The sequence below is a fragment of the Penicillium hordei genome, assembly GCF_028827395.1.
Source record: "Penicillium hordei strain IBT 12815 chromosome Unknown utg000001l_segment0_segment0, whole genome shotgun sequence".
NCBI classification, from domain to species: Eukaryota; Fungi; Ascomycota; class Eurotiomycetes; order Eurotiales; family Aspergillaceae; genus Penicillium; species Penicillium hordei.
Genome location: NW_026623142.1, coordinates 5,564,744 through 5,577,679, shown reverse-complemented (window position 1 = coordinate 5,577,679; position 12,936 = coordinate 5,564,744). Strand labels below are relative to the sequence as shown.

The window sequence follows — 12,936 nt, the reverse complement described above, 5'->3', positions numbered from 1 at the left end:
GCAGTTTTGAACCTTCGGTGTACTCTATGGCAGGATTATTGTTGAAGACCAGAATCGCTAGGTCTTCGGCTCTGTCTTCAGATCAGTACACACTGATGCGACTCTCAATATTCAAGCCTGGCAGTACTTTGGACACGCTCAGCGTCCTAGCCGGGAGCGGAAACTGAGTCAGCCCTGACGTAATACGATGTCCCACATATTCATGCCTGAGGCGTGCTTCTACCAGTTTCTACAACATAGCACCTTAGGTAGGTCGTGGATGAGCTTCTCCTACACTTCTTCTCTTCTCTTTGACCACGATTTCTGTCTCCCTCCCTTTCCTCAATTCTTCCAGTTATCTTTCCATCCCTAATTCAATATGTCTCAAACTTTGACTCCCGAAGGTACGTTGTGACTGCTCTACTGCTTCCCCGCTCTCGAACGCGGGACTGCACATTTTGCATGGAATTTACTATGACGTTATTCAATGTTTAAAACTGCTTTGAAGCATTCACTATGCCAATTTTACAATTTCATTTCTAAATGGGATCAAGGCGCTAACATGCTGTTTCTTTTCAGTTACATGGGCTCAGCGTTCATCCGACTCGGACCCTGAGCGCAACTACCTTTACGTGAACATCAAGGCTGCCGAGGTTCCCAAGGCCGATGCTACTCTCAGCATCACTGAGAAGAATGTCTCTTTCAAGGGCACCTCCAGGAAGGGCGTAACATACAACGTCTCCCTGGACCTCTTTGCCGAGATCGACCCCGAGAACTCCAAAGTCAACCACACCGACCGCGATGTCGAGCTCGTTCTCCGAAAGAAGGAGCTCAAGGAGGAGTTCTGGCCTCGCCTTCTCGAGAGCAAGCAGAAGATGCACTTCTTGAAGACCAACTTCGACAAGGTATGTTTGCGCGCTCGTTCTAATTTATGATGGATGTTGGCTAATCGGATACAGTGGGTCGACGAGGATGAGCAGGATGAGGCTGGCGAGGATGACTACGCCAACAACTTCGGCGGTTTCGGTGGTGAGGGTGGTGGTGACCCCAATGCTGGTCCCGGTGGCCTAGGCAACATCGATTTCTCCAAGCTTGGCGGTATGCCCGGCATGGGTGGCATGGGTGGCATGCCCGACCTCAGTGCTCTGGCTGGCGGTATGCCTGGTATGGGCGGCGTTCCCGGTGGTGAGGGTGCCGAGGAGGACGATGTAAGTTTGCTCGCCTATCGGTGATCTGTGATTATCTACTAACACAACTTTGCAGGAGGATCTTCCCGAGCTCGAAGAGACCGAGGGCCAGAAGTCCAAGATCCAGGAGATTCCTTAAATATGAGATGCCTGCTTTCTGCGAAATCTATGACGACCAGAAACGAAAAATGAGAGCGCTTTAAGACGCCTACAGGATGATGGTTTGAAATATGGATTTGCTTGGGTTTTCGCCGGCCATTGACTGCAAGGCTATTTTGACCAGGCAGCTTTGAACCAAGGCCAACCTTTATACATGGTAGATCTATTTCATTGAAAACATCCCAATGATTGATGAAGCGTGATGAGTGGTCATTACAGCCCTAGAGTTTTTCATGTAGAGTTATATAGATCAAGTGGCTCTACCTAGGTAGGGTCCACGGTACAATTGTATATCGTAGATGGAGTTATTCAGGAGACGCCTCAACGGGTGGCTTCTTCCTAGGCCGATCAACCTTCTTGGACGGCATAGTGAGAGCTATGTGGATGTGAGGTATTAGTATTTCAACAGCGATGAAATATCAACTTGATCTTAAGCGGCCTCTGTATTTGGGTCATTTTCTAGGACATTTCTTACTACGAATGTGCATTTACTATGTACACCGTAAGTGGATACCTTTCTAGATGTTTGGTAGCAAGTCAAAGTCATATAAACATGAATAAAAGAGAAACATAAAACTATTTAGATATAACTCTTTCAATATGCCTTCCATTCTTTCTTCTTTCGTGGCGTACTGATATTTACATAGGGCCCTATTGTGGGTGTTGAGGGCAAAATATTAGTGGGCATATGACGCATGTCAATATGAAGAGCACATGCTCAACGATATTGTACACCAGTGATAGAATTCCGAGAAAACAATGATTCACTAATAAAAGCATTGAATCTTCATAAAAACAATCACATAAATCTCATATTAGTCTACTTCTTCCTATTTCTACTCGCAAGGCCCGTAGACGCTGGAGTAAAAAGACCCGCACCGTCATTGGTTAACCAAAAATTACCGTCACACTCTCTCACACCCCTCGTTTTCGAGAACATTTCACTTTACAACCAACCCTGGCATTCCTGCCCACTCGATATCTTCTTTCTCAGATCTCCCTGTCATTCTTTCGGGTTTCATCAGCGTCTTTTCTTTATCTCATTCTCACCAAACTGAGGCGCACCCTGCACAGGCGCATTTTCACATTTTTACTCTTCCCCGAATCCGCGACGTCACGTCCCCCCAACCGTCGCCATGCCTCCCAAGAAGGCCGATCAGCCTAAGAAGAAGAAGGCCACCGTTGATGATAAGTCCTTTGGCATGAAAAATGTACGTCACACCCTCGATTCGAAGTCTTTGAAAAGCGAGCCCGCTCGCGCTATAGCCCAACATGTCCTAACGCTCAATAAAGAAAAAGGTGGTGCCGCCAAGAAGCAGATCCAACAGCTGCAAGCACAAGCCGCAAGCAACAAGAACCTAGACGAGAAGAAGAAGGCCGCCGAAAAAGAGAGGCGTGAGGCCGAGAAGGCGGCCGCTGAGCGGGCCAAGAAAGAGAACCTTGAGTTGTTCAAGCCCGTGCAGGTCCAGAAGGTCGCCTTTGGTGTTGACCCGAAGACTGTCCTCTGTCTTTTCTTCAAGCAGGGTCACTGCGAGAAGGGCCGGAAGTGCAAATTCTCACACGACCTCAATGTCGAGCGCAAAGCAGCCAAGAAGGATTTGTACACCGATACCCGTGATGAGAAGGCCGACGAAGAAGAGAAGAAGCAGAAGGATACCATGGACGACTGGGATGAGGAGAAACTACGCAGTGTTGTTTTGAGCAAACACGGCAACCCACGCACAACCACCGACAAGGTGTGCAAATTCTTCATCGAAGCTGTGGAGAACCAGAAATATGGTTGGTTCTGGACTTGTCCAAACGGAGGAAACAAGTGCATGTACAAGCACAGCTTGCCACCAGGGTATGTCTTTCTGCCATTTATGTGTGCCTCGTATGCAATACTAACAGCGGGGGTAGATTCGTTCTGAAGACCAGGGAGCAAAGAGCCGCCGAGAAGGCCCTCAAGGACAAGTCGCCCTTGAACACTCTCACCCTAGAGGACTGGCTCGATTCCGAGCGTCACAAGCTGACTGGCACGCTCACGCCCGTCAACGAGGAGACCTTCGCCAAGTGGAAGAAGGAGCGTATGGACAAGAAGGCCGCCGAGTTCCAAGCACAGCAGGCTAAGGAGGCTACTGGTCGTACACTGTTCGAGAGCGGAAACTGGGCTGATGAGGATAGTGAGGCTGAGGAGGGCGAGGACGAGGATGGAACCTGGAACTTGTCAGTCATGCGACGAGAGACCGAGAGGCTGCGTGAACAGAAGGAAGAGGAACGTCTGCTCAAGCTCGGTGGTGGGGTGCTGCCCACAAGCATACCCACAAGTATACCCGAAGCTGTCTCACCTGAACCTGTGGGTTGAGTCCCTCCATATCCCCACGATACTAGATTCGTGGGCCCTTGAGGATCCTTCTCCCCTGGTCACATGCAACCTTGAAGTTTGTTTCGTGTTGCTGTGGGGTCGGATCTCGATGTCGAGTGATCCCTGCAATCGCTTGCCCAAACTGCTCGCTTTGTAGGCAACCTCGCTCATCACTGAGGGCTCGGTTGGTCGCCTTTTCTTTCCAACCTCTATACGTGTGTACTAAAAATGTCATGCGTAGAGGAAAAGGTCAAGGCTGACTAGCCACGGGGTCACAAGGGCTTTATGGGTCTTGTGTGCCCCATGTGACGGAAGAATCAACGGCCGATATACCTTTTGATAGCACCTCGTTATTTTGTTGGTAGCAAAAAGTTCGTTCATTCAAATGAACCTGATGCCTTTATTTTTCTGTCTCAGATTGCACGGTATAGTTAAGATTTATCAACTCAAGAAATATGTACAACATGCTCTCTATAAACAATGCATGCGCTCGGTGAATACCAACAAATATTTTTACAGCGAGGCTTTAGCCTGCAGCAGCCTCTTCTCAAGCATCACGGCTACAATGTCTTCGGCAACACCACGAGACAGCTCGAACCCGCGACCACCAGCACCATAACCATGAACGATATACAGATCATCAGCGAGCTTCTCCGCCTCGATGCGCAGACCGCCCTCTCGAGCTGGCCGCCTACCGACAATATCGTGAATCACATCGAAGTGGCCGCTGCTTTCTGGCGTGAAAGGGAACCACTTCGTTGCGTTAGCGAGGAGGCGCTCCCTGGTTTCCAGCGACGGGTTCGGGTCCCAGTTATTCGGCTCTTTCGTGCCTCCGATGATGGTCCCGCCTTCGAGGGGCCGTGGGATACAGAAGGACCACGAGCCATCTGTATTCTGTCGAGTGATGGTCTTCGAGACGGGGTTACGTACAAGACAGGTTTGGCCTAGATAACATGTCAACCCACATATTCAGGGAGTATACGTTTAAGCGCATCCCAAAAAACCATCACCACCATCATCACCATCACTCCTATCGTAGACACACATACCTCTGATAATAAACGACTTCGGGTCCTGAAACCCACTTCCCGAGCAGTTCACCACGGTCTTCACATTTTCCGCCATACTAAACGCCTCCTTCAAATTGGCAAGCGTATACCGCCTCGTCTCGCCCCCCTTAAGTACGAATTTACGCAGCAAATGCGCACAGTAAATAGGCGAGTTAATCACATACGTCCCGTACTTCACACCCCACATCACGCCAGCCGGAACCTCCTCTTTCCCGAGAGTCTGGAACCCATCCAGATGTGAGTAGACATTGCGCACACTCTGTTGATCCAGGTACTCAGGCGGTGGAGCCTCGAGGTGCTCAACGCCCTCGAGGAACTTGATTCCCGCGCCGGGCTCAGCGGCCGCAGTCCGCTTCAGGTACTCGTACGTGCGCTGCGCTTGGTTCGCCTCCTTGAGAGCCTGTGGCGAGGAACCTGGCACCGGACGGTAGTGGGCCCCTGCCCATGGCGAGGCGTAGTTGACGGAAGTTTCTGAGGGGAACTCGCGGGCTACAAGAAGGATGGATTGGGTCGGAGTGAGGTGTTGTTGGATGCACAGTGCGGTGGAAAGGCCAATGACACCCGCTCTGGTTGAGGTCAGCTGATTGTTGTGTCTTGTGATGGTTTTTTTCTCTCTCTCTTTTTGGGGCCCGATTGGTTCCAGGATATTATATGTGGGAGTGTTGAACTGACCCGATCACTACGATTGTGTCTTTGGACATGTTGAGAGGTGGAATCTGAAGCTGTCACGAGGGGTTAACAAAGACTTTATAGTGAACAATTCATAGACAAGCTCTCCAATTGTCCTGGGGGGATTATATGAGTCAAGAGGGTCCGGGGAACATTGGAGGGCGATAAGACCCCCGCGATCAGACGATAACGGGATATGGCATGTGGCATGTTCCACTTGTCTAGATAGGGCATGGCATCCAACATTAGGTAGTAGTATTCTTATCAGCGATATAAACTTCTCTATATATCTCTAGAGTAGAGCACGTAGAATATAGTCACTTAATTCCAACATATGTGTGCCTCTTTTTGCATCTTGCCTTGGCCCACATTGAATATGTACGGGAGTATGTATATTAGGGTTCTCTTGTGACTTGTATTATTTCAAGGATCGGAATTGATCCAGTACATCCAGTACGACCTGATAGACCTTTCTCATTGCCCAAGCTCGATTGAAAACTCTGCCGGTGCCCCCGATACTATCACAGGGGCCCAAGCTCCAGGATGTTCGACGGTGCCTTTTTTGTGCAGGGATGACTGCATATCTTCGCATTTCTGTCACATCACAGGAACCAAAATGCAGAAGCAATTTGCGTACTCCGCACTTTAATATAAGCCTCGTGGAAGAAAGCAAAAAAAGAAAGAAAGAAAGAAAGAAAGAAAGAAAGAAAGAAAGCGAGATCGTCATTGATAGACATCGGAAACACTAGTTCAAGTGTGAAACTCCTGAACGGTCATTTCTCCGAACTCAAGCCAAGAAGAAGGCTGCTATAGGTCAATAGAGCCAATTTAGGCCATTGTCTAGTAGATTACAGACCGTCATGGAATGGCTGGATGTGTGCAGGTATTGGCTGAGGGGTGGTTGTGTAGGCGCCGAGGGATCAGCAGTGATGGATGGTGATTGGCCAGGTGAAGTGACGAAGCTGCAGCTTAAGAACAACAGCACGGATCCCAATCACATTGCTGTCTCGGATCACATTATGGTTTTATTTTCTTTTTTCTTTTTGCATATCAGTCTATCATTTGAAAATTGGGCGGTTCCTTACAGTTGAGAAAATATCAAGTTGGTCAAGTTGGTGTTAGGGTTATATACTTTCAACTATATAAAGTACGGAGTACTAGTAAAGGGTTTACCTCCGAGTGATCGACGTGCAGGACACTAAAGATAGTGCAAGGACCAGGGATTCTCTTCTTCAAGTGATTCGGGAACTTTGTCTGCATTGACCTAACCTTGGTTAACTTTTTCCTTTGCTCGGATTCAGCATGCTCGTTGGTGCAAGTCCCGCAGGATAACCCAGCCACCAGGAAGGCTCGATCTCACCGTCTCCGCTAATAATGTGTTGAATATGGTGCTTTTAATCCCGCGTCATGCTCCAGTCTCTCCGTAACTTGAGAAACAGGACAGTTGTATGGTCCAGTTAGGAAATGAAAGCGCCCAGCAATCCCCCCCCCCAAGCGCCAACCATTACTTAGTCCCCGTATTTTCATTTTGATCGACTATCGATGCTCCCCTCTTTTTGGGAAATGTTTGTCTTCATTCTACTCCGTACTATCTCCTATTTCCTCGGGTAATGCTGCTTATATATGTATATTATGGTTATATAGAACCCCAGTCTTACATCCTGTCACAAATCTTAAGCCCCCTCCGTCACGCTTTCTATGTGATGAACGTGCAAGCGAGTTCCAATTTCCTAGTTGCTTCCAGTGTCACACTTGAATATCTTATTTCTCTTTTTTAATTATTTTCCCCCTCCCTTGGTCCAACGGCTTGCATCCTCCTTTCTTTTTTTCTCGCCTTCTCGCATATTTCTTACATATCTTGCATCTTGCCCTTTTCATTTATAGGACCCAGATCTTCGCGCCTACATAGGTACTATATTTCAGTCACATTGTCAGGCGCTAATTCTCCCACCCAAATGTGCTTTGAGATACCCTGGAAATTCCCGTCTTTCACCTTGACCGGTACTCAGGGTCGTGGCCGATTAGAAATCTACCTGGCTTAAACAGAGGTCAGTGGCCCAATCTTGTTTAGACTCATTTTTATCTTCCCTCTTGTCCTGGAGATATATCATTTGGGACTTTTGTCTTGAGCAAATCCGCTTCTAGTAAACCAATTTCCCCGCAAATTGTCTCATATGCATCTGGGCAAATAGAATGGTTGAGTTGACATGGAATAGGAGCTTGGGGACAGAATTGCGACCCTTGAGGACCGTCAAAGCAATGGCACCTGCACCGCCAGCTGTCCAACCTCGCTTCGAGGCCTGCGCTTCGACGGCGTCCTTGTTTCTCTACGCCCAGGGCTCAACAATCCTATGCTTGCATCATGATACATTGGCCATCGAACGACGTTTTCAGAGTCACCAGGAAAACATTGACTTTATATCGGTCGATAACGTCAGCGAGCGGGGTGCGGGGAGATTGGTTGTCAGTTACGATGTAGGGCAAACGGCGATTGTCTGGGATATCTTCACGGGAACGGAGATTGCCCGCTTTGCTTCCTTCGATCATCTGCGAATAGCTTCGTGGATGCGTAATGGCAACGTTGCATTTGGTAAGAGCATTATTTCATGAATTTGGAGTCAAGTTGCTGATTAAATACAGGAAATGGCAAGGGTGAAGTGATCCTGTTCGAACCTCCCACTTCAGAGCACATCTCTGCGCGCACTATTTTCGACCCAATCACAGCTCTGGCACCCGCCACCGATTGTCGTACATATGCAATTGGGTACGTGCGATGAACATGATTAAGATAGAACACTTGGAAGCTAATGGGTTCCAGATATCAAAATGGGTCTATATTGATCGCGACTTTACTTCCTCAATTCACCATTCTTCACACTTTGACTACTTCGCGTGGACCATCGCCAATTATTTCCTTAGCTTGGCATGCATCCTCATCGAAACAGAAGTCAGATATGCTGGCAACCCAGTCATCGAACGGTGATCTACGAGTTTGGAGCGTGGCAAAACCACCAGGGAAAGAGTCGCCTCGAGTGATTAGGGTATTGAAACGATCTGACTCAAACTCATCTGATCCTAAATGGATGGGCTGGTCGAAGAATGGAAGACTGGTGCAATATTTAGAAGGGTGTGTAACCCTTCGGAAGGATAGCTAGGAATTTACTGACATCTGATTATAGAGAAACATGGTCTTGGGATGTTCGAACAAAGCATGTTACCTACGATCCAATTCCCACCATCGACGGTGTGCGAGGTATCGCAAACTATGGTCCTACTGCGACGCTATTCACCGTCGGCCCCCAGCACTCAGTCCAGCAGTATGATTTGGAAAACCCGGCAATGGTTAAAAATGTGCAACATCTTCCAATCATCCCCCGGCCTGGCACCACGGAAGGCAGTCGATCGCAAACAATGTCCCCACGGCGCTTGCAGGACGCTCCTGATATCCGAGAACCACCAGGCGCGGCCAGACGAACGCCGTTTGACGCAAGCAGTATTGAGAATCTCAGACAGAGGGCAGATCTGACGAGCCCTGCTTCATCGCGCAGTCGGACGGAATCGGTGAGTTCGAAGGCATCCTCTGGGAAGTATAACATGCGGCCTTTCTCCCCACCAAGTCGGTCTGGTCAAAGTGCTACGACTTTTTCAATGACATCGGGTGGTCATGATACGCCGCAGGCTTCTGCTTCGTTCGCGTATCCATCTTCGGTCTCGATGTCATCTGTGAGAAGTTCGAGGGCGGCATCACGATTGCGGAATGAGGTTCATCTCAGCCCTGCTGACAAGAACATTGTGGATCTATTCCCATTCACTCGGGCTCGCTTGATTGATGTGCCTTATAAACAGCAGCCGCCTATCGATGAGATGAATCTAACTACGGATGATCTTCGTCTGCAGATGTTGAGCGTGGTTTTTGGCTGGGATGGAGACATCCAAGATCTGATCACAGACGAGTGTATGTACTTTCCCGTATTTTCTATCTTGGAGACATCCTTTGACAGTTCTTAGTGAGCCGCCATGCTGTGGGTAGTCAAAGTGCTATTCTATTAACACAATGGCTTGGTGAAACCAACACAGATGAAATGGCCTCGATGATTAGCCCTGGGCAGGTAACAACCTCCGACTGGATGATTCTTGCTTTGAGTCAGATGAGCGGCCAAGCACAGGCAAACAAGGTCGGACAAGCATTTGTACAAAAGCTGCTTGAGATCGGGGACATACACACCTCGGCCGCGATCTTGCTTGGCCTTGGGGACAGCAATGATGCCATCGAGGTTTATGTTTCTCGCAATCACTTTATGGAAGCTATCCTCATGACATGTATCCTGTTCCCGTCAGACTGGCAACGCCAGTCATATCTCGTTCGTCGATGGGGAGAACATGTCGTTACTCACTCCCAGCAACAACTCGCCATTCGCTGTTTCATGTGCACGGGAGCGGAACCATCAGAGCCGTGGGCATCTCCATCTGCTCAACAAACTTCATCTTTTGCAGAGATGATTCGCGCCAAATCTCCTCTCGCTTCGCCCGAACCCTCACAAGCCAATATGCCACCACCAGTCCGACCAAGATCTACATCTAACTCGAAACCTACATTGAAAACGCCAGCCCTGAAGCTCATTACCTCCTTTGACGCACAGCCAGGACGGTTCCGCTTCCCTGGCTTGAAGTCTGATGATCGTACGCCAACAAATGCACCCGGAATCACTCCGATTGCTGAATCTGCTGTTCCGGAGTCGGCAATGTCCCCTGGTGGATTTGGCTCTTATAAACTGAACAATATCCAAAGCCTGAGCCACGCAATGACTTCTCGAACAAACACTCCTTCTTTTAATCGGCGTCGTTTACCCTCGATAGGAGAGACACCAGTGGATGTGCACCCTCCAAGCTTTTCACGGTCGAATTCTTACAGCCAGAATGAGTATAGCTCCACCTCCGAAAATGAAATGAGCGGACAAGAGCAGAGCCAAGATGAGAAGGAGAGCAATAACGGTCTTCTCACTTTGTCAGCCGCAAAATACAACCCCAGCCTAGACTCCCTCAAGCCCAGTCCCCAGACTGCTGTGCAAGGGACAGACAAGTTTGCCGCAATTAAGGGGCTTCCATCACCAGCTGCCGGTGTATTTGAGGCTCTCACAAATGATGATCATCGTAACGGGTCCCGAGATCGGAAACCAGATGGCCTTCAAATCGAGACATTGGAAGGTGAAAGAAATCCGCAGGACCGCTCCGATTTGATTCCCAGCGCCAAAAGCACCGCTTCGACAGCGAATAGCTACGCTTCGGCTAGGAGCCCAAGTGTCAGTGGCCGTAGCATTGATCAATACATCAGTAGTCTGGATGAAGCGAACTACCATGCGCGGAAGTTCCGTCCACATACCCCGGGCCGTGGAAGACGGAACCCAGATGACACTGCCAGCCAGGGCTCAAGAGTCAATCAACCGCGTGATGCCTCTCGAGATGCCCGCGGTATGAGTGAGCGTCGATACATCCAACCCGCCAAGCGCTCTCCTTCCTCGCCGGTTCCTATGTCTCCTGATGAACTGGCTCGATACCACACCGGAGAGTCTGAAAAGCCAGTCGAAACACGAAAGTCGAAGTCTCGCACTAGAAGTTCTAGCAAGGTGAGAGGGCCAGGTTCTCGGAACCGTCAGCGCTCTTCCAGTCGACACACCGCAAGCCGCGTTGGTATAGATAAACGAGACGCCTCAATCCGAGGCCGCAGCAATGACCGACAAGGATCTAGCACTCGATCGCCATCTTCGCCTCTTCCTATGGCATATCCCACAGAGGAATCATCTCAAGATCTCGATAATCCTTTAAGAATTGTTGAGGGTAACCAAAAGAGACTGAGGTCTCGCCACCGAAGTGCCAGTCGACGTCGCGCCGAGAAAGGAACAACTTCCAAAAGAGACAGCTCTCCAGAGACAAGACACAAAACATCACAGAGTCTTTCTGTGATTCAAACAGGGTCTACATCAGACCCCTGGGCGCAGCAGGCATCCGTACCGGAGCAGTTGAGCAGCAAGGTCTTTGGCCAAGAGGACACGTCCAATGGGTATTCTAATGGGCAACCAAGTTCGACAGCTAATGATTTCCAAGACGTTGTGTCTCCAAGGACACCGTTTGTCACTCTCGCAGAGAGGAAGCGAAGAGAGATTGCCGCTGCTGAATTAGAGGCACGAAGATTATCACTCGCTCGCAACCCATCAGCACCAAACATCCCCTTCCCGGGCGAGCTGCAAAGCGCAAGAAGTCCCCTTGATGCTTCCCCGCCTTTCTCTGGTACAAGTTCATACTTCCAACGGGCTCCATCGCGGAACAAAGTGTCCCAAAACAAAGTATCTATCGACTATCCCAGCAGTTCTGACTCGAATTCTTCACGTTCCGGAATGCCTGGTGGGCTTCCAGCAACTCCTCGAGCTATGCGGCATCCCAAGTACGGAGGAACCGGACAAGACGAAGAGCGACCTCCTTCTGTGCCCATCATCCCCACAGATAACAGTATGTTCCTCAGCAATGCCCGGTATCAAGGGGATGCCGAGAGAATCGGACGATCAATGTCTGTTCCTGTACCAGAAGGACAGTACAACGCCCCTTCAATGCCCAACGACCTCCCCATGCATCCCCGGTTTAACCCAGCTCTCCCCGGGAGCCGGTCCAGTAGCCGCAGCCGCGCGAAAGCCCATAACCGCACCAGCTCAGGCAGCTACGTCTCCGGTACCTCCCCCCACGTCCAAGTGAGTATCGAAGAGACAATCGAGCATGCGATGCAAAGGGGACCCTCGGCACAATATGAGACAATTCCCCCTCCGCCACCTCCACCCATCCTCCCAGAACTGCAGCATCTCAACACCCCACCTCCACCACCCCCGTTCCCATTCTCCGCAACGCCCGTCTCGCCCCGCGAGTCCTCCGCCACAATCGACATCGCCATCGACAACAACGAAGACCTCGGCCGTCTTCTCCCTCGTGCTATGACTGCTGCTCCGGCTCTCGATGTAGGTGGTCATGGGATGGATTCCCATCAGCCAGGTGGTCAGCGTATGTCCTTTGACCATCGCCGAAACCGTAGCTCAAATGAGAGCTTCACGAACAAGCTGCGTAGCTTGACTCGTATGCGCAACAACAGTCGCAGTGTCGAGCCTTGGACGCAGGCTCATGATGCGGAAATGGCTCCCTATGAGACTCTGAACCCACATGTTGCAGGCTCGAGCTCGAACTATATTCTACCGAGTCAGAGTTATGTCGCGCCGGGTCCGAACTATGTTTAAGCCCCCGTCAGGGCTTGACTAGGTGACTACAACGAGGTCTCCCTTTTTTTTTGCGTATCTTTTGCTGGTTTTTGTTATTATTCTTTTCTCCTCTCTTTTGCATCATGAGCCCCTTTTTGATTGTTCTTGTTTTATCATGAAATTGCAATGTCCTGGATTTCAACGCATCATGCATCATGTTTTTACTGCCCATTGGCTTCCGTTTGATATTACCCCTGTTTAAGGGCTCATACCCTGTCTCGTTCTGCTTGTTT

The 12,936-nt window shown here is 49.7% G+C and overlaps 4 protein-coding genes across 4 annotated transcripts; 3 read left to right on the top strand and 1 right to left on the bottom strand.

The window, feature by feature from the left end:
* Nucleotides 1–243: 243 nt before the first annotated feature.
* Nucleotides 244–1,305, top strand: wos2 (Hsp90 cochaperone SBA1; the record flags this gene model as incomplete). The annotated part of the gene is made up of 4 exons (XM_056893172.1): nucleotides 244–383; nucleotides 559–884; nucleotides 939–1,187; nucleotides 1,243–1,305. The coding sequence occupies exons 1-4, from the start codon at nucleotides 359–361 to the stop codon at nucleotides 1,303–1,305; spliced, it is 663 nt and encodes a 220-aa protein (XP_056758167.1). The 5' UTR covers nucleotides 244–358.
* A 1,156-nt stretch (nucleotides 1,306–2,461) lies between these two features.
* On the top strand, nucleotides 2,462–3,669 carry N7537_002113 (translation machinery-associated protein TMA46; the record flags this gene model as incomplete). The annotated part of the gene is made up of 2 exons (XM_056893171.1): nucleotides 2,462–3,168; nucleotides 3,225–3,669. The coding sequence occupies 2 exons, from the start codon at nucleotides 2,462–2,464 to the stop codon at nucleotides 3,667–3,669; spliced, it is 1,152 nt and encodes a 383-aa protein (XP_056758166.1).
* A 513-nt stretch (nucleotides 3,670–4,182) lies between these two features.
* On the bottom strand, nucleotides 4,183–5,440 carry N7537_002112 (FAD-dependent oxidoreductase; the record flags this gene model as incomplete). The annotated part of the gene is made up of 3 exons (XM_056893170.1): nucleotides 4,183–4,613; nucleotides 4,719–5,305; nucleotides 5,412–5,440. 3 exons carry the CDS (start codon nucleotides 5,438–5,440, stop codon nucleotides 4,183–4,185), a joined length of 1,047 nt encoding a protein of 348 aa, XP_056758165.1.
* Nucleotides 5,441–7,433: 1,993 nt separating this feature from the next.
* N7537_002111 (WD40 repeat domain-containing protein) lies at nucleotides 7,434–12,682 on the top strand (the record flags this gene model as incomplete). The annotated part of the gene is made up of 6 exons (XM_056893169.1): nucleotides 7,434–7,456; nucleotides 7,601–7,998; nucleotides 8,049–8,172; nucleotides 8,227–8,535; nucleotides 8,588–9,363; nucleotides 9,417–12,682. Coding segments are annotated over 6 exons (4,896 nt in total), but the record flags the coding sequence as incomplete, so codon positions are not given.
* Nucleotides 12,683–12,936: the final 254 nt, after the last annotated feature.